At 34.6% G+C, this 22,231-nt stretch overlaps 1 protein-coding gene across 9 annotated transcripts in view; it reads left to right on the plus strand.

Moving 5' to 3' along the window:
• Csnk1g3 (casein kinase 1 gamma 3) overlaps positions 1–22,231 on the plus strand; it is a 67,524-nt gene that overhangs the window by 11,318 nt on the left and 33,975 nt on the right. For all 9 annotated transcript variants that reach the window (XM_010627231.1, XM_010627235.1, XM_010627234.1 and 6 more), the window contains exons 3-5: positions 651–720; positions 11,808–11,956; positions 13,468–13,702. In XM_010627231.1, coding sequence (XP_010625533.1) covers positions 651–720; positions 11,808–11,956; positions 13,468–13,702 — 454 coding nt within the window. The remainder of the gene's footprint in view (positions 1–650; positions 721–11,807; positions 11,957–13,467; positions 13,703–22,231) is intronic.

Genomic DNA, 22,231 nt, shown 5'->3' on the forward strand with positions numbered 1-22,231 from the left:
GGACAAAAAAAAAAAAAAAAAAAAATCTCTGTGGAAGAGATGATAAAAATGTTCTGTAAATTATTGGATGTGTTGGTTTTAGAATGTGTAGTTAATGAAACTAATCAAACCTAGGGCTTTATGTATGGTAAGCACATGCTATTACCACTGAGTTGCATTCTCAGGTCCTCTATTTTTCTGTGTCTTCACTTTAACCTAGAAACTTTACATCAGAAATGTACAGTTTAGAGAACAGTATCAGGGAGTAGGAGAAATAGTGTAAGAGCGAACATTTCCTTAGTCATGAGTATTCAGAGTATATTTTTCTTTTTTTTTGGTACCAGGGATTGAACTCTGGTCTTTGCGCTTGCAAGGCAGGCCACTGAACCGCTGAGGTAAATCCCTGGCCCCAGAGTATATTTTTCTAAAGGGTTGAAGAGTCAAACATTTCTCTAATGCTTGATCTAATAGTTACTTTATGTACAGTTATGGATGGCATAGTTTAAGATTGAACATAAACTTGATTTTTATATTTTATATAAAGTTACCCAATAGTATGTTATGTTTTATAAGAATTGACACCAAAATTTAAAACATTTGTAATTAGGGCTTAGTGATCTTTTAATAATTTAAATACCTTTTTAAAAATTTGTTTCTTTGTTTTTCGTTAGGAGCCCATGAAATCCAGAGCACCACAGCTACATTTGGAATACAGATTCTACAAGCAGTTAGGATCTGGAGGTAAATTCTTAGGTTAATTTTTAAACTTGAAGTGAAGTAGGTTGTTATGATAATTATTTTTAGCTTTAAGGAATAGTATATTATACTATTGATGAATAAGAGTCATTTCTTAAGGGTGTGCTTACATTGTCTTATAGTTTTATTTTTTTGGTAGAAAAGTTGAGTTTTACTATAGTCAGTGATTCTTTTGGAAATACGACAGATTTGGCTTTTTGTAGGAGTAGAGACAATTGCAGAGAAAAAAAAAACTAGATTGAGAATAATAAAAGCATGTATTCCGTATTCTTAGCCTTTCTGGGAATATTATGCTATTGAAATGTCTTACAGTATTGTGGTAGGCTGAAAAATGGTCTCATAGGAACTACCCCATATGATAATGCCTGGAACCTGTACGTGTTACCATGTGACACAGAGCTTCTAGGCATGGTGAAATTAAAGGTTTTAATATAGCCAGATTATTCTGGAACAGTGATGGCGAACCTTTTGGAGCTTTCAGTGATAGTCTGCTGTGGCATGTGGCCATCTGTTCTCCCCCGCTCTTGTAGAATATGTAGGTGAGCCGTAAACGCAACCACTAGTACCCTCATAAAAGCAAAGCAGAGGAATAATTTACGTGCACTTTAAAAGGAGAAGGCAATGTGACCCCGAGGCAAAAAGAAGTAGATTGCTGCATCCGTGTGCTGAAGAAGAGGACCATGAAGGGAGCATGGCCCTGCCAACGCTAGTCTGTCCAGAAATAAATTTGTGTTGGTTTATGCTGCCAAATTTGTAGTCGCTTGTTAGTGAAGTCTAGAAAGCTAAGACAAGTGTATTTTTGCATAAACTAAGCCAGAGTGTGCATTTTGGGTTATTGTGGAGCACTTCTACTGTATGTTGCTTTTTCTTCTGGCAAAGCTTCTCTATTGTGACTTCTTTGTACTCCTAATTGTGATGATTTTACTTCTATGGTTTTCTATAGAATACATGTACTTTGGTCCTTCATATTTAGTACAATGGAATTTCTTCATGTACTGTGTCATCTTGTAAGCATGTTTACATTCTGTTTTTTTTTTGGTACTGGGGATAGAACTTGGGTCCTTGCGCTTGCGAGGCAGGCCACTGAACCGCTGTGCTAAATAAATCCCCGGCTGTCCATTTCTTTATATGGGATAGATTTTACATTTTTCTCCTAAAGAGTATAATTTACAAATAAGTAGTCATTCCAGGGACAGTAAGTTTAAAATTTTATATTACTCCATTTATCATTGTAGACATCTCATAATGCATGCTTAAGTCTTATCTAAACTGGTCTATATTATCTTTCTGTTGCCATGACAAAAATACCTAATATAATCAACTTAAAAGAAGGACATATTTATTTTTGATCACAGATTAAGAGGTATCAGTCCACGGTTGTTTGACTTCACCACTCTGAGTCTGTGATGAGGCAGTGTATCATGGCGGAGTACATAGCAGAGGCCATCTGTTCATGATGACTGGGAAGGAGAGAGAGACCCAGGAAAGTGCTGGGTCCCAGTCTCCCCTCCAAAGGCAAACCCCCAATAACCTAAGTTCCTTCCACTAGCCTCTGTTTCTTAATGGTTCCCCAGTGACCCTATAGGATAGGGACCAAGTCTTTAAAATATGGGCAATTCGGAATATTCCAGATCTAATCTGTAGCAAGGCCTAGAGAAAGTACCAGAATTATTACTGATGGTTGAGACTTAACTGAGATGGAGATAAAAGGAATTGTATTTGAAGCCTCATATTAGTTAGGATTAATAAGTAAGAAGTATAAAAAAAAGAATTTATTGACACATATACTAAAATATAGTATACTGCTATATGTAGGATTTCAAATACTGTCACCCATACCTTGAATCCTTAGGATCTTCCTTTCTTTGTATGTTTAAATCTTACTTTCTGGTTGATTCTTCTTATAAGGTGCCAAAGGTGACAGTAGCCTTCACTTAGTGATTATAAAAGCGTCTCATTTGTAGATTTTTTTTTTTTACTTGTCTTAACTTGTTTTAACTTAAAAATTACATCGAAGATAAAACATAGAATCATGAAACTTGTAGTGCTTGAATGCACTAGAACTGCAATGTAGTACAGCTGTAGGTACCAGCATTTATAGCCTAGTGTTTGTATATAAGGATGCTCCCTTTTGGATGGGTGATCATTTATATTGATTGAACTTTGAATGGTGTTTGTCAGGTATATACCATAGTGGCTCTGAAACTATGATAAGTGATATTTTTTACTATATTATATGAGTCATATGAATTTTGATTACTTTTTCATGATTTTCATCAATCATGAATTTTAAAAATAGTTTTTGAGTATTAAAATAAGAGAGCTTAGTTATTTTGGGAGAACTGGTGACTGAAATTTCATTTTGGAATTGTTAACCACAATGATCATAGGTCACTTCAAGTAATTTAACCTATCACACTTTATAATATGTCATATTTCTTTTAAATAATCTATTTTTTAGTATTGTCTTTAAACATATATTTAATTAATATCCACAATGTATACAGAGTTCCTTTAATTCAATCACACAAGTAGAAACAACAACTAAAAAGGAACAAAGGATTTGAACAGAACTTTTCCAAAGATATACAAATGGTCAGAAGCCATGAGAAGAATACTCAGTATCACTAATCATTAGAGAACTGCCACTTAAAACACAATGAGATACCATTTCACACTTGTCAGTGTGGCCATTACGAAAATAAAAACCAGAAAACAACAGGTGGAACTTTTGTACATTGTTGGTAGGATTTGTGAAATGCTGTATCCACTGTGGAAAACTGTGATGGTTTGTTTCTCACAGAATTAAACATAGCAGTACCATTGATCTAGAAATTCAACTGGACAGATACAGTATATAAAAGAACTGAAAACATAGCCTGCAGCAGATTTGTGCACCTCTTTGTGTACAGTATTGTTTACAGTAGCCAAAAGGTGTAATTCAGTATACATACAAAAATAGATACGCTTAGAGTAGACTCTTATCCAGTCTTAAAAATGAAAGAAATGTGAGATGCACTACAACATCAATGAGCCTGAAGGACATTACACTAAATGGAATAAGCCAGTCAGAAAAGGACAGATACACACACAGTTCCATTCATGTGAGATACTTAAGATACACAAAGTACAACGGCAGTTTGGAGAGTGTTGAGGGAAGGGGAGAAATAGGGATTATTGCCTTATGAGTAAGCGTTTCAGTTTGGGATGTTGGGCAGTCTCTGGAGTTGGATAATGGTGATGGTTGAACAACATTGTGAATTTACCTAAGCCACTGAACTACACGCTTAAAAATGTTTTGTGTGTGTTTTACCACAATAATTTTAAAATGATATATTGGACTGAAAATTATACAATTTTTCTGGTTCTGCCTGTTTGGGTTTTGGTCTTTTTGTAAGTCTTATTTGTCTCTCTTTCCTCTAGCTTCCCTGGCAATAGCCCTCTTTTTTTTTTCTTATTTGTTCAGTGAATCTGTTATATGTACAGTAGGATTATAAAACTCGGATGTGTAATGCATATGAGGGGCTGACTTTACTTGCTTTGGATTAAAATATTGTTTTATGCCAGTGTCACTTTCTGTGTTAACAAAATTTATTGAATAATCTTGATGTGTCACACCCATTTACCATTCATTTAGTAAAATGAAGATCCAGATTTGGCACTGGTCAGCTTATATGTGAGCTCACCCAGAGGAGAGTATAGAGATTGACAGGAAGAGGAGCAAAAGAGGTGTCCAAAACTATGGAAACCATTGCATTGAGGAGGAATGAATTTGACTGTCGGTACAAAAAAAGAGTACAAAAATGTTCTATGAGAAAAATAAATAAGGAGTTAAGAGATAGGCATTTGTAGGGTTGGAAAGAAACCAGGCTCCAATCATTAGTGTGTGGTTTTTCTTTTATAATTTAGAAATTTTTTTAAGGGGAGGGGGTCCTCAAATTACCATCCGATAGGGATAATTCTTTATTCTTTATCTCCTTCACCTATGAATGTCCCTACTGAAATCTGAAATTCAGTGTACCTAGAATTGAGCTCTGCCTTCATTTTTCTCCCCCTCTTCCCTCCTCCCTCCTCTTTCCTCTTCATACCTGGGATCAAACTCGGTACATTCTGCCTTTTTTTCTTAATTTGCCAGTGATTTTTCTGTCTTCCAAAAAACCTGCTTAGTCTTCTGGGTTACCAGATTTTATAGTTTCATTTTATTCAAGTGGAAACGTTAACATCTCCTTTGATTTTGGTCTGTTGGGATAATCGAAAAGTTGTCGCTTCTGTCCCTTAAGAGCTCTCTTGACATCACTCTTTCCTTTCAGTCCTTTATCACTTTTCTTTGAATTAGCTTCTGTCTGTGCATCCTGTCTCCTTATTTCCACCTCCTCACAGAGGTTCATCATTTAGGATAAAGTCCAAATGTCTTTCTCTTTCCACTGACCTATTTAGTTGCATTAAACTTATAATTCCTTGAACAGATCTTGTTATTTTCACTTATTTGTATTCTTTCTGAAATGTCTTTCTTTTCCTATGAATCCCTTTCCTCTTTAAACCCCAGCAAATGTTACTTGCTTTACAATGCATTTTCTGACATCTGTTTTTTCTCTCCAGAAAAGAGGCTTCTTTGATCTGATGTTACTTTGAAAGTAGTTGTTTATTTATGTCTATTGCTGCCATTTAATTTTGAGATAGTTGAAAGCAGTGATAATGATAATATTCATCTTTTTCTCCTTCAGACTGAGCAGAATGATTTGCAATTATGGTTTCTTAGTAAAAATAACCAAAACGATTATTTTTAAATTTTTATTTTTTATATTTCTGAGACAGGGTCTTTTAGGTAGCTTGAATGCATTATACTTTTGCCTCAGTCTCCTGAGTGATGGGGCTTATAGACATGCCCAACAATGCATGGCTGAAATGACAACTTAAATGAGAAAAATAGACCTTTCATTGTATGTGAAGTTAAATAACCTGCAGATTTTCTATAGCTTTATAACTTCTGTGATCCTATGTATAAAACTTGATATTTTAATATTATATAAATTGTATTAATTTTGAATTTATTTCTGAATAAATAATAAATTTCAAAAACATTTTAAAAATTACTTTCATTTGTATTATCCTATGATTAGGTACATTTAATTCTTGATTTTAATGGTAGAAGGAAAAATAATTGATGAAAACTTTTAATGGAAATTGTAAACCAAGGAGATAAGCAGAATATTTTACATTAAATGGTATAATTTAGTCATTTAAAAGATATTGCTTTCCAAAGAAGGTGATTCTTAGAGTTGATTCTTAAAATTCAGTTTTTTATTTACTTGAAAAAAGTTTATTTGAGGGCCTGGGATTTAGCTCAGTGGTTCCGGTGCCTGCTTTGCAAGCACAGGGACCGGAGTTCGATCCCTGGTAAAAAAAAAAAAAAAAAAGTTTATTTGAATTGTTTCATGAAAATGCATGGAATATATTTTAAAATTTATGTCAGAAATTTCCTTGAAGATCTGTGCTTTGGAGTTCGATCCCTGGTACAAAAAAAAAAAAAAAAAGTTTATTTGAATTGTTTCATGAAAATGCATGGAATATATTTTAAAATTTATGTCAGAAATTTCCTTGAAGATCTGTGCTTCTGAATAATGTTTGTTTCTGTTAAATTATTTCCTTTATATCAGATAGTTAAAATAGGCCATGTTGGAAGAAACTTGGAAATTAATTCATTCCTTTGAATTTATTATTTAATATCTTTATCATAGGAAGTAAAATAACTTTTTCTGTCATAAATTACTTATCTGTGTCAGTCTTTTGTTGCTCTAAGCAGATACCTGAGGAAAACAACTTAGAGGAAGAAAAAATTATTTTGGTTCATGATTTCAGAGGCTTCCGTCCATGGTTACCTGGCCCCACAGTTTCCTTAGGCTTGTGGTGAGGCGGAGCATCCAGTTGGAGAGGCGTGGCAAGCTGTTCACCTTAAGGGGGTCAAAGACCAGAGAAGGGGCAGGGAGGGACAAGACGTACCCTGAAAGTCACAGCCCCATGCGCTCTAACTAGGCCCTGCCTTGTAAGTTTTCATTACTCCCCGGTGATGACCCCAGATTATTACCTCATCAGTCAATTAATCCCCTGATGAAATCCGAGCCTTTATGATTTAGTCTTCTGAAAGCTCCACTTCTGAACATGTGAGATATTTTAGGGGACAATTTGATTCTAAAACATTCATTATTGAGGAAGTAAGTACTCAGAATATCTCCAACTGTAGAAATGATACTGAAAATATTGTTTGAGACCATGAATATGTTAAATAATTGTTCCTCAAGAGAGTGGCTTGACTTTTAAGAATGTTAGAACGCCTGTTGTTTTTTTGAATTATTTAGTTAATATTGTTTTGTCATTTAAATGGAATATTGAAATATAAAATGAAGTGAAGTTTAGTAAAGTGAATTTGGGGTAAATAAGAGTGAGATTGTATTTTAAAATCTGTGAAATTGTATTCTCATGCTTGGATTTTTACTGGAAGAAAATAGACTTCCTATGAAGTAGAGATGCTAATAAACAGCCCTGAAGATTAGAATGTTGGAAATTCTTAGAACTATCTTTCATGGATTCAGAATGGGTAGCTTTTTAGGGTGGTCTCAAATAAAAATAATTTTATAATAATTGGAAATGGGTACAATATGAGTTTATAGTTGACAAATCACCAAGTATGAGATAAATAAATACATGAACAAGTTGTTTTGGCCCAAATAGAATTATACTGAAACAATTCAGTAGCCATTACTTTACTCAGTAGACACAGGTAGTGACTTATTCTTCTTTCTCAGCTTTAATTCTCTCTACCCACTCTCTCCCTCCTCTGTCTTTTTTTTTTTGCTATGTGGTTCAGGCTGGCCTTGAACTCATTATGCAGTCCAGGCTGGCCTCGAACTTGCAGCCGTCCCACTTCCTCATGCTCCCAAGTGCTGGGATGACAGGCATGCACCACCACGCCCAGCTGACCTTCTCTCTCCTCTTACTTCTTTTCCCTCACCTTTCCACTTTGAAAAACATCTGTCTCTTGTGGTCTTGCTTACCATACTTTGGTACTGTGGTGGTTTATTTTGTTTTTACTGAATGTTCCCCCTGCCCGAGGCCTGTTAATTGTCCTAGAACTGTTTCATCAGTGTTAGAATCTATCCAGACTTGTCTTGAGAAATAGAATTATAATATGATGTATTTTTTCCATTCACATTTTCATTTGTCATACTGGAAGAATTTTTAAAATTTGCATTTTTTCATTGGTTGCAAAAATAGTATATATTCATAAAACTTCGTTAAAGTCCAAGAAAGACAAAAGTGAAATTAGAAATGACCTGTAACCAGTGACCTCTGTTAGCTTTTTAGGGTTTCACTATGTCTTTTCTATTCATATGTGTATTTACAAACTTAGCAAAAATACTTTGAAAGCAATAAAAGGTTGCAAAAACAACAAAAAAATCAGAATTATTGTCCTTTACAATCATTTCTAAAGATACTTAAACGCTGTATTATATTCCACAGAATGTATATTACACAGTTTATTTAATTAGTTCAGGGTTGATAGGTATTTAGATAATTGCTAGTTTTTCTTTTCAACTTTAAGGAACAGCACAGTTTGAAAATAACTGTATGTGTACTTTTCCTTACTTTAAAAAGTACTTAATATTTTTACCAACGTTTTTACTCACAGTTTGTCACCCTTGATTATTTTTTAAATTATGTATACATATTTGTTTGCTGTTATACCAAGACTTAAAAAGTGATAGTACCTTAAAAATCATTTGCGATGTAGAATTAGAAATCCTTTCAAGAATTTTTCTTAATTGTTTACATTTAACTTGAATGGATCAGTTACCCATTCATGATTTCCTAACTACATACATTGATCTTTTGAAAGATCCTGGTTCACTGAGTTATGTATATATTTCAAAGATTGACATGTTTCATTGCCTAAATTACACTGTAATAATTAGTACCACAAACATTTTATCAGAACAAACTTTAAAGTATTGGGAAGCTGTCAAGGCCATCTTGGTAGACACAGAATTTGCAAAATTCTATTTATTGCTTGAAAGCTTGAATTTTCTTAGTGGTAACCAGTAATTGTCAGTTTTTCTTGAAGCAGTGAGTTTTTTTCATGAATTCCCTGGAATGCATTTTTATTTATATCACTATACTTGCCAAAGGTTACACTTATACTTTAGTTTAAAGATCTTAATTGATTTGATTTTTGATTCCAGAGTCCAGAAACACTTCTTTCCATGAAATAGATTGTGTTCTGATGGGCTAAAGAGAAAAGTTTGTCTATATATAGAGAGAGCTTATGCTTTTAAACATACTTATTCAGTTTTATTGAATTATTTGGTAGGCTTTTAAATATTATCCTGTTTGTATTTCTGGATTAAGTCATCAGTCTTGGTGTCTTGTTTTATATACACAAAGATGAAACTAGTCCCATTGAAGGATAGTGTAGATGTTTATTAAATATTTATTTTATCAGTTAAGACAGTGAGATTCCTGAAGTGGCTTTGCAGTTTTAGAAATGTTTGAAAACAATTGAACATAACTTGTTTAATAAGCTAAAATCTTTTGCTTCTTTATTCAGAGATTATTTTTCACAACTTATTAGGAGTACAGCTGATGACACCAGGAAGTAAAGAAGCTCTTCGATAATCTCATTAAAGAACTTCCAAACCTATTTACTTTTACATTCTGTGTGTAGTTCCAACAGACTTTGATGATCTGATTTCCTTGCACTCTAGAGATCAAAAACCACTAACTAAAAAGTGAGAACGAGTTGCTAAATTAAGCACTTCTAGTAGCATGGAGGTAAAAAATGGCATGTTGAAAAAAATTAAAAGGTTAGTAGTTGAGAGCTGTTGAAAAGTCCTAGTAGATAACAGCTATTTTTAAGCCTTAATGTTAGCTCTAAGTTCTTAATGTATATGACATAGTGAAAACAATATTGCACAATTGGAAAAAAATTTAGCAAGCCTCTTATTCACTATTTCTGAAACTTTTCTGCTTTTATACTGTATATGTATGTAAGCGGGGGTAGAGATGACACATATTATGGGTAGCGATTTTGGGAATGATTTACATTGATAGTAATTCCCAATGTCAAGGTGAAATGGGACAAGTATGTATAATGAGTGTGGAATTTGTGTATACACGTGTACTTAAAGGGAATGTGGTCATATACATACAGTGTATCAAAATCTTTGTTCCTGGAGAGGGCATCAGGGCCTAGCTAGATCTTCTGTTTGTTACCGAAGGAATCAGAAAGTGACACATAGAGAGGCAGCAAAATGGAAGTAAAATAATAAATTTACTTATCGATAAGGGTCAGTCACACATAAGCCATGCCTGGATCAAGGACACACTGGGTTACAACTCCTCCTTTTATAGGGTTTTACAGCCTTGACTTCATTTGGGTGGTTACATTTCATTCTTACAGTTCAAATCACGGTCACAGAATAGTTCATCTTTTCAACCCAGATGTAACAGTTCTTTGTAATTGGGGAGTTTACCTTTAAGATTCGCCTAGTTATCTATTCTAGCCCATAGGAAAGGGGTGTTCAGGGTCAGGAGAGCAGATGTTAGCAATGCGTCCTTTCATGTAGACACTTTTATGATCAGGTGGCTCCAGTCTCATCAGAGCTCAAGACCTTGACTGTTATCTCAGGGTAAGACCAGATGCCTCATTCAGCAATCAGTGCCTATTAGTTTAGAGCTGAAAAAAGCCAAACTGCTGTTAGAGACAGCAGAAGCCATTTTACATTGTACCACTTTATAGGCTTTTGCTATTTATAAAAGTTTTCTCTGTCATGTTGACAATGAAAATCAATGCGTGAGCCTGGAGAGTAATATATGTTTCCATTAACACTATATTTTATTTCTTCTTCCTTTAAAAAAAAGGTACTAGTATGTGTTTGTGATACATAGTAATTACATCCATCGTAATCATTTTGCCCAGCAACAGATAACGTGTGATATTTATACACAATGGAATACTACTCAGCCATAAAGAAGAATAAAAGCAAGTCGTTTGTAGGAAAAATGGATGGGTCTTGAGGCCATAATACTGTGTGAATAAATCAAACACAAAAATTAAATCTTGCATTATCTTTTTTGCTGTTGTTTGTTTTTTGAGACAGGGTCTCAATATGTAGTTGAGACTGACCTGGAACTCTCTATGTAGCCCAGGTTGGTCTTGAACTCACTGGGATCCTCCTGGCTCAGTCTCCTGAGTGCTGGCTTTTCAGGCATGTGCCACCACTCCGTCTGCATTGTTTATCTTATATGAAAGAACCAAAATACATATAATTTAAAGAGCAAACAAAATAAAAGAGATGGTAAGAAATGAAGAGGCAGACTGTGGAAATGATCAAGATTGACTGTAATCTTATTAGAAGCTCAGTGCTTTCTTCCAAGCTCACTGGTTTTTGCCAGAATTCAGTTCCTCATGGTTGTAAGATTGAGGCCCTCAGTTCTTTGAGGTTCCCCACCTGGCCTGTGGCACTCTCCACAACATGGGGGTTTGCCTCTTTAAGGCCCATGAGGAAACACTCTTTGTTGCTTCCAGTGTTTCTTATTTCTCGCATCTCTTTTTAGGGGACCTGACTGATTAGGTTGGACCCTTGGAAACTACTCTTGTTGAAGGAAAAGGGATTTTACAAGGCCTGTACTCCAGATGATGGGGATATGGGTGGAGGGGAGTATTTTAGGAGTGTGCCTACTGCAGGTTTATTAAAGACGGCAGTCACTGACCTCGTCCAATAAAAGTACATCCTTTCTATATTCTCTACGGCATGCGAATATAGGCTAAGAAGCCCAGTGTATGAGGTGCTGTAGTGTTGTTAACGTCACTCATTAGTGCAGCCACAGAAGCGCTGTAACCAGCTGTGATTGAGCACAGGAGGAGGCTCGCAGAGAAAGCTTATTGTGCATTGGAAAGAAGTAGAATACTGCTCTAGTTCTCGAAGCTGTAGGATTTAGGAAAATTGTTTTCTTGGAAGAAAGGCCTTGTATTTAAGGATGATCAAATTTTTTAATGAGTTTTTGTTTTTCTCTAGATGGTATACCTCAAGTTTACTATTTTGGCCCTTGTGGTAAATACAATGCAATGGTGCTGGAACTGCTGGGACCTAGTTTGGAAGACTTGTTTGACTTATGTGACAGAACGTTTTCTCTTAAAACAGTTCTCATGATAGCTATTCAGCTGGTAAGTAAAGCAGAGTGTTATCACAGATATAAGTTAAAAGTTAAAGTTTTGTGACGTTATCTTGAGAGTATTTGACGTACTTACTACAAATGTTTCTACTTTTCATTTTGTCTTTCAGGGTACATATAAAATAAAGTAGCTGAATCAGATACATTTTATTGGTATGAAAGTATCTTAACTACTTTAAGAACAGAGTAGTACTGACATTGAAATGTAAGCTGTTTCTAGCAGTCTTGTATATGATGAATACTTGAAAAAGAATTCTCAGAAATCTAGATTCTTTTTTTTTTGGGGTACTAGGGATTGAACTCAGAACCTTGTGCTTGCGAGGCAGACAGCGGCACCCTTGAGCTAAATCCCCACCCCAGAAACATGGATTCTTAATTTTTGTAATAGACTTTACTGAACTAATAAAAGCAGAAATAAACTACAAGGGTCTTAATTATTTAAACTTTAGGGAACATACAGAAAAACAAAGAGGATGATTTTAAGATAATTTTCAAATAAATGCCCTAGGGGTATACACAGAAGTTTTAAAATTGATTTTATCCATAGATGCATTAATTCCACTTCTAAAAATTTATCTTATGAAAGTATTTAGATTTACTTAAAGTTTTATGTATAATCATGAATATAATAAAAAATGGAAAACAGTCTAAGTTGGGGGCAGTATTAATAGCCATAAAATATTATGCAGCTACTAAAAGTATTATTAAAAAGAATATTTTATGACTTGAAAGTACTTAAATATATCATTGATTAAAAAATAATAGAATATTATATATTATATGACCCAAAGTTTACTAATAAACAAACTAGAGTGGTCTCTGTGACTGTTATTTAATTACATTGTTAGCCATGAATGCCAGTAAATGAAGCAGTTTTCTTGTTTGTAATGTTGTATTTTATGAGTACAATGAACATTATTTCAGCATCTATAGAACAGTCAATATAGATGTATTATATTGTCATTGGTGTTGTATTTGGAAGTTTTCTAGTTTCAGAATTTTATTTTTAAGTGTTTAACCTAGGGGAAAAAACAAATTATACTGATGATACTGATGGTTTTACTTAACAGATCAAAATCTAAAATTTCTTTAATACAGTTTAAAAAGTTGCCTGATTCTCAAAGTGAGGAGGAATGATACAACTATATGTGTTGTCTATTTATAATTTTGAGTTTAAGTTTTTTTATCAATAAAACTTTTTGATTTATACTCTGACCATGTTGACTGAGACTTACTGATATGAAATAAACTTACAGAATTTAAATTTTCATTCCAGTGACCATAATAGTAAAGACAAAAATTTTAAATCATAATTGGTTATATACATAGTTGATGAAGCTCAGACTGGCATCTTGTTATTTTTTAAAGGGTTAAAACAATTTCTGAATGTTTTACCTTCATGCTGTTTTGCATTGTGGAAGTTTTGTCTTGCCTTTATCAAGATTTCTTATGCTAATAAAAGGCTAAAATAAAATTTCTTTCTTCTTTTTTTCTTAAACCAAGATTTCTCGCATGGAATATGTTCATTCAAAGAACTTGATATACAGAGATGTAAAACCCGAGAACTTCTTAATAGGACGACCAGGAAACAAAACCCAGCAAGTTATTCATATTATAGATTTTGGTTTGGCGAAGGAATATATTGATCCAGAGACAAAGAAACATATACCATACAGAGAACACAAGAGCCTTACAGGAACAGCTAGATATATGAGCATAAACACACATTTAGGAAAAGGTATGTGTACCTTCTATCAGTACAGAAGTTTGAATTCAGCAGCTATGCTGGCAGTGTAGTTTATATTTGTTATGGTTCAGTTATTGCAGATTACAGTTTATAGATAATTTATATAGTAATTTTTATTTATCACATATACTTGAGTTTACTTTCATTTATATTTTAATAATACTTTTAAAAGTAAGTTGCTGAAGAGTATGACAGGTAATCAACTATATATGTTTTTCTGTGATAACTTGAAATTCACAATTTTTGATACAGTTGGGGGATACATTTGATTATTTCCACTAAAGAATATGAAGTAGTGCCTAATTTTAACAGGATTTAGCAATTTGGAAAATTTTATTAAGACTGTGGTTGTACTATATGACTAGTAAAGAACCAAAAACCTGCCTAGAAAATTATAAGGGCTAACAGCACATTCTGTAGAGAAGGGCAGATCTGGCTTCTAATGCTGACTTAACTATATCTTTCATGTGCAACTTTGGGCAAGTTGTCTTATTAAGGCGGTTTCACATTTGTAAAAAAGGGTAAAATAAAATCAACAACAAATAAAACAGGATTTTCATAGCCTTTCTTTCTTGATCGAAGACCTAATCCAGGATCATACATTAATTTGTTTTATCAGTGTGCTCTTTTTTACCTGAAACAGTTCCTCAGCATTTTTTTATAGTTCATAACAGTATTTTTGTGGGGTACAGATTGTTTTCTAGAGTGTCCTCATACTGGGTATGATTAGATTTCTGTGTGCATGTTTGATACAGTCCTCACAGAAATGGCATGTTCTCCTTGCACCATGTCGAGTAATTTGTGATGTAACTGGTTCCACATACCTTTGTTTACTTACTTTGGGTGGTGTCTGCTGAGTTTCTTTTCTAAAGAGCTTTTTATTTTCTCTTTGTAACTAAAAAGTATTTCATAGGTAGATCTTTTAAGTTTCTGTAACTATATTGCTTTTTACCTGTTAGCTTTAGCATATATGTACACACACACATTATGGTACTGGGGATCAATCAAACTCAGGTCCTTGTTCTTGCAAGGTAAGCCAGAACCACTGAGCTAAATCCCCGGCCCTCCTTATATATTTATAAGTTGATACTTAGCATAACAAACTTTCCTTTTCCTCCATTTATTGACTTGAATCTGTATAGAGTTAAGACTTATTTAATATGTTATGTACTGAATGCACTGCAGTCATTATGTCAATGCTCAAAGAGTCTCAGATTTGGCCACTGATTTTTCCTTCACATTGGCTCTTCTTGACATGTTCTTGTGATATTTTAAGCATCTCCTTACTTTTTGGTTGCAACAAGTTCTCCCAGATTCATTGTGTAATTTCTCTGCCTCAGCCACATAATCAGCCATTTCTCCTAAAAGTCCTAGTTCCATTTATTCGATGGTAATATTATTTAGAAATCAACATTTGGCCTTAGTTATGTTCATTGCTGTGGTTTGTTGCTGCTACTAAGCCCTTACTGCAGCAGAACTAACTGTAGGAAGTGGTGTGTGTGTGTGTACATAAAGCAGTATGCCTATACACGTGTACATATATATGTACATATGTTAATAGCTTTCTAATAAAAGCATCAAGTTTATATTGATAAATTTACATTTATATTGATAATACTGATAATTCTGATTTTGTCACTACAAAATAATATCCTCTATCTATATTTGCAATTCTTTTGCTTAAGATTTTTTAAAAAAATTTCTGCCTACCACTGCTCATTTCTTCTTTCAAGCCTAGGATACTCAGAAGCTTCAGAATTGCCAAATGATTGTACTTCATAAAGCAAGCTTAAAAATTATTTGTAATTCTTATTGAGGTATATTACATTATGTCTACAATATTTGAGTGTGTAATCTGTGAGTATTTACAAATGCATACATGTGTAACCTCCAGCTCTATCAAGATTTAGAACATTTTTAAACACCCTGAAAATTTTCTTCTTACTCCTCATTTCCTGCCTTTTCCAAAAGCAACCACTGATTTCTGTCACTATGTATTAGTTCTGTTGGTGCTGTTATGTTATATAATTAGAATCGTCTGGATTCTTGCTCAGTAGCTGTCTTGTGACATTCATGTGTACTATGTCAAGTATCAGTAATTTGTTCTTTTTAATGCTGAGTAGTAGCTGTGGTATACAGATACTGCAAATTGTTTATCCATTCTAGTGCTGTCACACATTTGGATTATTAGCAGTTTATAACTATTCTGAATAAAACTTCTATGGCATTGCAGGTCTTTTTGTAGGCATATGTTCTCTTGAGTTGCTGTATTGTATGATAGATTTTATTTAACTTGAAAAGAAGCTACCAGTCATTTCCCCAAAGTGTTCTTACTACTTTTATTTGTACTGGCAATGAATGAGAGTCTGTTTTATATGCTTAAGAGCATTTGGTCTTGTCAGTCTTTTTTCGTTTTAGCTGTTGTATGTATTTTGGTTCCCTGTGATTAATGTTTTTGAGCTCCATTTCAAGCATTTATTAGCTGTTTGTATTATTCTTTGGGATATGTTTATCATTTTATTGTTCACTTACAATAATTCTTTATATAGTGTTTTGGATATACATTCTTTGTAAAATATAGACAATGTGAATATTTTTACTGAGTCTTTTCTTGCCTATTTCATTTTCTTTCTGTTGCCTTTTAATTAACAAAATTGTTAAATATGAGGTGTATTTACCACTTTTTCTCTTATGATTATTGCTTTTTTAATCTTAAGCACATGAAATCCTTAGCCCCGTGTGATAAAGGTATTTTATGTTTTATTCAAAAACCTTCATGGTTTTAGCTTTTAATTTTACATCTGTAGTTCATTCAGAATTAATTTTTTAAAATATGGTCTGAGATAGAGATTGAGGTTTTTAAAAATGAAATCATACCTTTTCCATCGAATTACTTTTGTTGTTTCTAAGAAAACAATTTTGATATCATGCACAGTATTTACAATAGTTTATTCTTCAGCCACTATTGGTGTCTCTATTAGAGAAAGTACAAACCCAATTTTCTGCATTTAAATTCTGTTACTGACGTCTCACAAGAGATAGACAGGAAAGTAAGCCAGTCAGTGTATATATCCTTCATTACTGCTCAGAAGTGCCTTACCACGTAAAGTCAGGTACTGACAGGACTCCACTTATCTTACCACACACCACATGCCCCTTATCTGTTTCTCAATCAGAGATAATAGCATTTGGCATTTTTCTTAACAGCTTGCTTTATAGTAGACACATGGCAGTTTTCCTTTTCCAATATCAAAAATTATACATTTGCTTCTCTTTAAGAATAGTAAATTTCAAACATCTAAAATTATAAACGTAAGTTTTATTCAGATAGTACTTTGGTGGCTACCTTTTAATAGCAAACTTTCTTATGGATTTAAAATATAGATACACAACTTTAAGGATTGTGCCTTCTGTTAAAATCAGGCACACCTACTTTTGTGTGTGCACACACATGCTTTTGCATGAAATATCATTTCATGCAGTTATTAAACTATTTTATAACAGCTATCAGAGGTTCACCAGCTGTTCTGTTGTGAGACATGAAGTCACAACTTCCTTTTGATCTAAGTTCCTTATCTGAACAATGTGATAAACATAGCAGCATTCTATTTGTAGAAATGATGCTTGTTGGGAAAGGCCCTCAGAGCTTGGGAAACAGCATTTAACTGTCACAGTTATCTCTTTTTACTGCCCCTTCAGAAAGAAAACAAAAAAAATATTTCTTTGGCAGATACTACTTACAACAAAGTTTACTTTTTAATTTCTCTGTTTTATAAAAACCTTGCTTCTCAGTTTTTATATAGATAGGTAATATTACCAAAGAAAAGTTTGTCAGATTACATGAATTTCTATGTAAAAATAAGTTATGTATAAGCTAGAGTAATTATGAATTTGAGTGCTGAACAGTTCTGTAAGTTTGTGATGCCTGTAAACGTTGAGTATTTCTTGGCGTTTAAAATTTAGAGTAAGTGCTTTTGTTAAGGAGTCAGGAAAACAAAACTGGAAAACGGAAGCATGAAAAGCAAAATGACCTTTAGTTTTGCTGTGTGGGCATATCTACTTTCTGCCTCCTTGATTTTCTTGGTTCTTGATGATTACTTTTTAAAGCCTCATTCATTCATTCTTGAGTACTTTATTTTCAAAATAGAAAATTTGGTCACAATTACCTGAGTGTGTTAAGTATTTTGATTTTTTGAAGATTGACATAGTACCAATTTAAGCTGGAACCTAACATGTATAATATGTAAGAATAGTATGAAATCATATTGCAAGATTTATCATCTTTGTTCTTGTGATAGCTGTTCTCTTAATGAGGTGATTTACATTCAGAAGACTAATAATGGTGACTCACTTTTACATGGTTTCCTGTCTCCTTAAGTAACAAGATGAAATTTTCATAAAGCTATGCGTGGCAGATGTAGGTTTCCACAGTTAATGAAAGCTTTTAATCATGTTGTTATTTTTTATATCTGTCTGACCAGATGTTTACTTTTCAGTATCTCTTAAGACTTTTGTCGGGCTGGGGATTTAGTTCAGTGGTTCCAGCGCCTGCCTTGCAAGTGCAAGGACCTGAGTTTGATCCCCGGTACTCCTCCCGCCGAAAAAATAGACTTTTGTCAACTGCTTTGAGATTAAGTAAATGCTGTATGTATTTTTCTTTGGCAAGTAATCTTGAAATAAAATTCAAGTCTTGTTTTTTTAGTTATTATTGATTATTCAACAGTAGAGGAAGTAGGATTTGGAGAATAAGCTGAGAGAGTTGCTTTTTGTTAATAAAGATGTATAAAAGGACAATATTTTAAGCTTCTAGGTGATAAGCTCTCTGAATAGGAAAGAACTCACAGAATTATACTATTACAGAAATGTCTTCTTTCTGTGAAGTAATTCATATAATTATAGTTTCTAGATAACTTGTCCAAAATCCTTATGTCTTTTCTTTAAGCTGCCTGAACAACTTTTTAATAAATTTAGAAACATGTTATTTATATTATACAGCTAAATTTTTAATAATTTAAAAGTATATTGCAAAATTCCTATTGTTTTAAGATGTGAGGAACATAAATGATATTTTCTTTTCTTTTTTTTTTTTTTGAGCTGAAAATCTCTACCCTACTCTTACTTTGTCTCTTTTTTTTTCCTCTTGAGTTTATTGGTACATTTTAGGTATACAGTACAGTTCCTCATATTTCCATTTTTTCATTTTCTCATATTTTTTTCTTTTCCCTTATTCCCCTTCCCCTACCCTTCCCACGTTCCTCACACCTTTAGCGCTTTTCCTATTTCACATTGTCAATTATATCATTAAGATCTTATGTACTGTTATACTTTATTCACACCAGAGAAACCATTTGGTACAGAAACCATCAACAGAACTAAGAAACAACCTACCCATTTTTTCATTTTCTCATATTTTTTTCTTTTCCCTTATTCCCCTTCCCCTACCCTTCCCACGTTCCTCACACCTTTAGCGCTTTTCCTATTTCACATTGTCAATTATATCATTAAGATCTTATGTACTGTTATACTTTATTCACACCAGAGAAACCATTTGGTACAGAAACCATCAACAGAACTAAGAAACAACCTACAATGTGGGAAAAAATTTTTACCAGCTGCTCCTCCAAGGACTATTATCTAGAATATATAAAGAACTCAAAACAACCAGCCCCCCACAAATATAAAGACTGAATTCAAAAATGGGCATCTGAAATGAACAGACATTTCTCAGACAAGACCTGCTTCCTGCTGGCGAGGGGCATTGGCAAGGTTAGGATGACGGATAGAGTTTTATGTAACAGTGGTGTGGGCCACCCTGGCAATCGGCTGGTGACCAGCCATGATGAGTTCACTGAATGTCTGGTGGTAAAGGCCTGCATACACTCCTGCAAGACATTTTGAAAACAGTGGCATAGACGGGGTCCAGACAGTAGGATTATGCGGAGAATACTGAGGGGACCCAGGAAAGGAAGAAGCCATGGAAGCGATTGGTCAGAGTATCCTGGTCTAGGTCTGGGTCTGGTCTGCTGTGTGCTCTGAGTTCTTTTACCTTGTTTCCAGCAATGCCAGATTGGTTTACAAAGTAGCAACATCCTTTTCCTAATAGGAGGCATGTTCCCCTTCTTTCTGCTGTTACTGTATCTAGGGCTCATCTATTCTGGAGTACCACACCTGCCAGCGAATTGATTTGGGACTGCAGGGTGACTGGAGTCCGCTTACCTTTCCGTATCTTCATTGAGCTCTTAGAAGTATGGAAGTGGAGATTCCTGCCACCCCGGTGCCAATTCCTATCGGAATTGTGGCTCCCATCAGAGTGGGAGGTATGGGGAGAGTGTGCTTATTGAGGCTATTGTGAGGGCAAGACTTGCTGTAATAACTAATAACTGGGTTTCTATCTAAATTGTGAAAGGAGGGCTAAGGAAGCCTGCATCACACGGGGAAGACAGGGTTGAACAGATAGTGAAAGGCTTGGGAACCGCAGATGTAAAAGAAACCCTTACGGAGACGGGTTTTGCCTGACTTAGAGATGTGGATGACTAGCACAAGGGGAAGAGTTGGATGGATTTGTGATGTATGAATGTATACAGGTCAGTCACCATGTGTGGAGGGTGTTAATTGAGTTGCAAAGGGACCTGACGTTGTTGTGATATTTTCGGGGACAGGGAGAGTCCAGTTGAGGGGAACTGGGACGGGGACACGTGGCTGGAATCGGGGCGACAGGCACCCCCAGCACTCAGTTTGGTGGCCTGGCAAGCTGAGCAGGGTGGTGCTGAAGAGGTGCAGGAGCCTTTATGTGTCTCAGCAGCCTTTTTACGCGAGGACAGATCAGTGCTTTTATTTGGGGGAGGTGTTTCTCGGGCTGTTGCTACAAGCCATTCTTCTCCCTCCTCCTTTTGTTGTGTTCATGATTCACAGTGTGTTTTTAGTGCCCAGCAGGCCCACGTACCCTGCCTTTCTTTGCCCATGGAGTAGTCTGGAGATGTAGTCTCCCATATGGTAGAGCTGGACACTGCCAGAGGAGACAGTGACTGGAGCCCCAGCTTCATTACCACGGCGTTATTTTATACCTCGTTTGGTTATTTCCTGTGGGTGTTTAAGACCAAGTTAAAGTGAGACCTGTGTTAATCAGTGTGAACCTCTTGCCATCTGTAACGGTCAGTTAAGTCTCTTTAGGCATTATTTTGGAACCACGCACAGAGCCTTTCAGCTCCTCTGTCAGTGTCAGCGGTCAGAATGGGTTAAGTCCTTGCTTGACCTGTTGTTTTCAGTGAAAGAATGGGAGACTTTTCTCTCTTTGTGACCCTCCTTTGGCACACGGTATATTTGTCCTCTGGTGTCCAGCAGTCTCCCTGCTCAGGAGGTTGGGTAAAATGGAAAATCTTGTAGAAAAGGTTCCTTCATACCCTGGATCTTTGATGACGTTGGAGGGCCAGGGCCAAAATACTGGTGGTCTTCTTAGCCCAGTTACTTTTCTGGTGTTGGTCTCTGCACTTTGGTGGTTGAACACCCAGAAGAGAAGATTGGTGACATTAGTAGTGTAGTAGGAGCAGTGAGCCCAACCATTATAATTTTATCTGGATAGCAAGCATTTTGGAATCTAAAATGGACTGTTATTTTTATCAATCATGGTTCTAGTAGTTAATTTCCTGGAGAGTATTAACAGAAAAAACTTTAAATCAGGATCCACACATAATAATAATAATAATAATAATAATAATAATAATAATAATAATAATAACGATATTTTAGCATGACTATCATGATGACATTATTTTTGTAACTAACTTAGATATGTATCTTAGTATAAAACAGCCGTTGTTAAATGTATTCACTCCCCTCCCAAAACACATTAAAAAACCAGGAAACTCTTATGTAATTTATTACCTCTTGATAGGATGCCATCTAAGGAAAGTGTATGGGCCTACAAATGTACCTGTAATCGTGAGGAGGAGAGCAGAAGAGAATGGCGAACGCCTGGATCAGAAGGAGGTTATTGTCATAAACAATATTGGAAGACCTGTGTAGTCAGAAAACATGAGTACATTTTGTACACCAGAAAAGTAGTAATAAGTATTATTACATTTATGTGAAACCTTATGTCCTGTAGTGTAGCTAGGTACCTAAAGGATCTTTTTTCATAACTCCTTGTTTTTTCCACAGAAAATTTTATATTTTGAAGATGACTAATATAAACATATCACAGTAACATATTTAGAACTCAGCTCTTGCTGATAACCAATGTAAACATTTTATAACAACATATTAAGTGATGTTTATTGGGGAATATTTTCCCATAAAGCTATGAAAATACTGGGGCTCCCATTAGTGAACAAAGATCAGAATAAATTTTTCTGAGCAGCTGCTTCATTATTCACCAATGGGAGTCTATCCAAAATTTACAAGTTTGTATTTAATTATCTTGGCAGTTTTTAAAATTTAACCTGTAAAACCACATTGTAACAATTAACAATTTATTTGTAACCAGTAAAATATATATGTGTGTGTGTATATATATATATATAT

This window comes from Fukomys damarensis, unplaced genomic scaffold, assembly GCF_012274545.1.
Source record: "Fukomys damarensis isolate Sample0158 unplaced genomic scaffold, DMR_v1.0_HiC HiC_scaffold_3, whole genome shotgun sequence".
Lineage (NCBI taxonomy): Eukaryota > Metazoa > Chordata > Mammalia > Rodentia > Bathyergidae > Fukomys > Fukomys damarensis.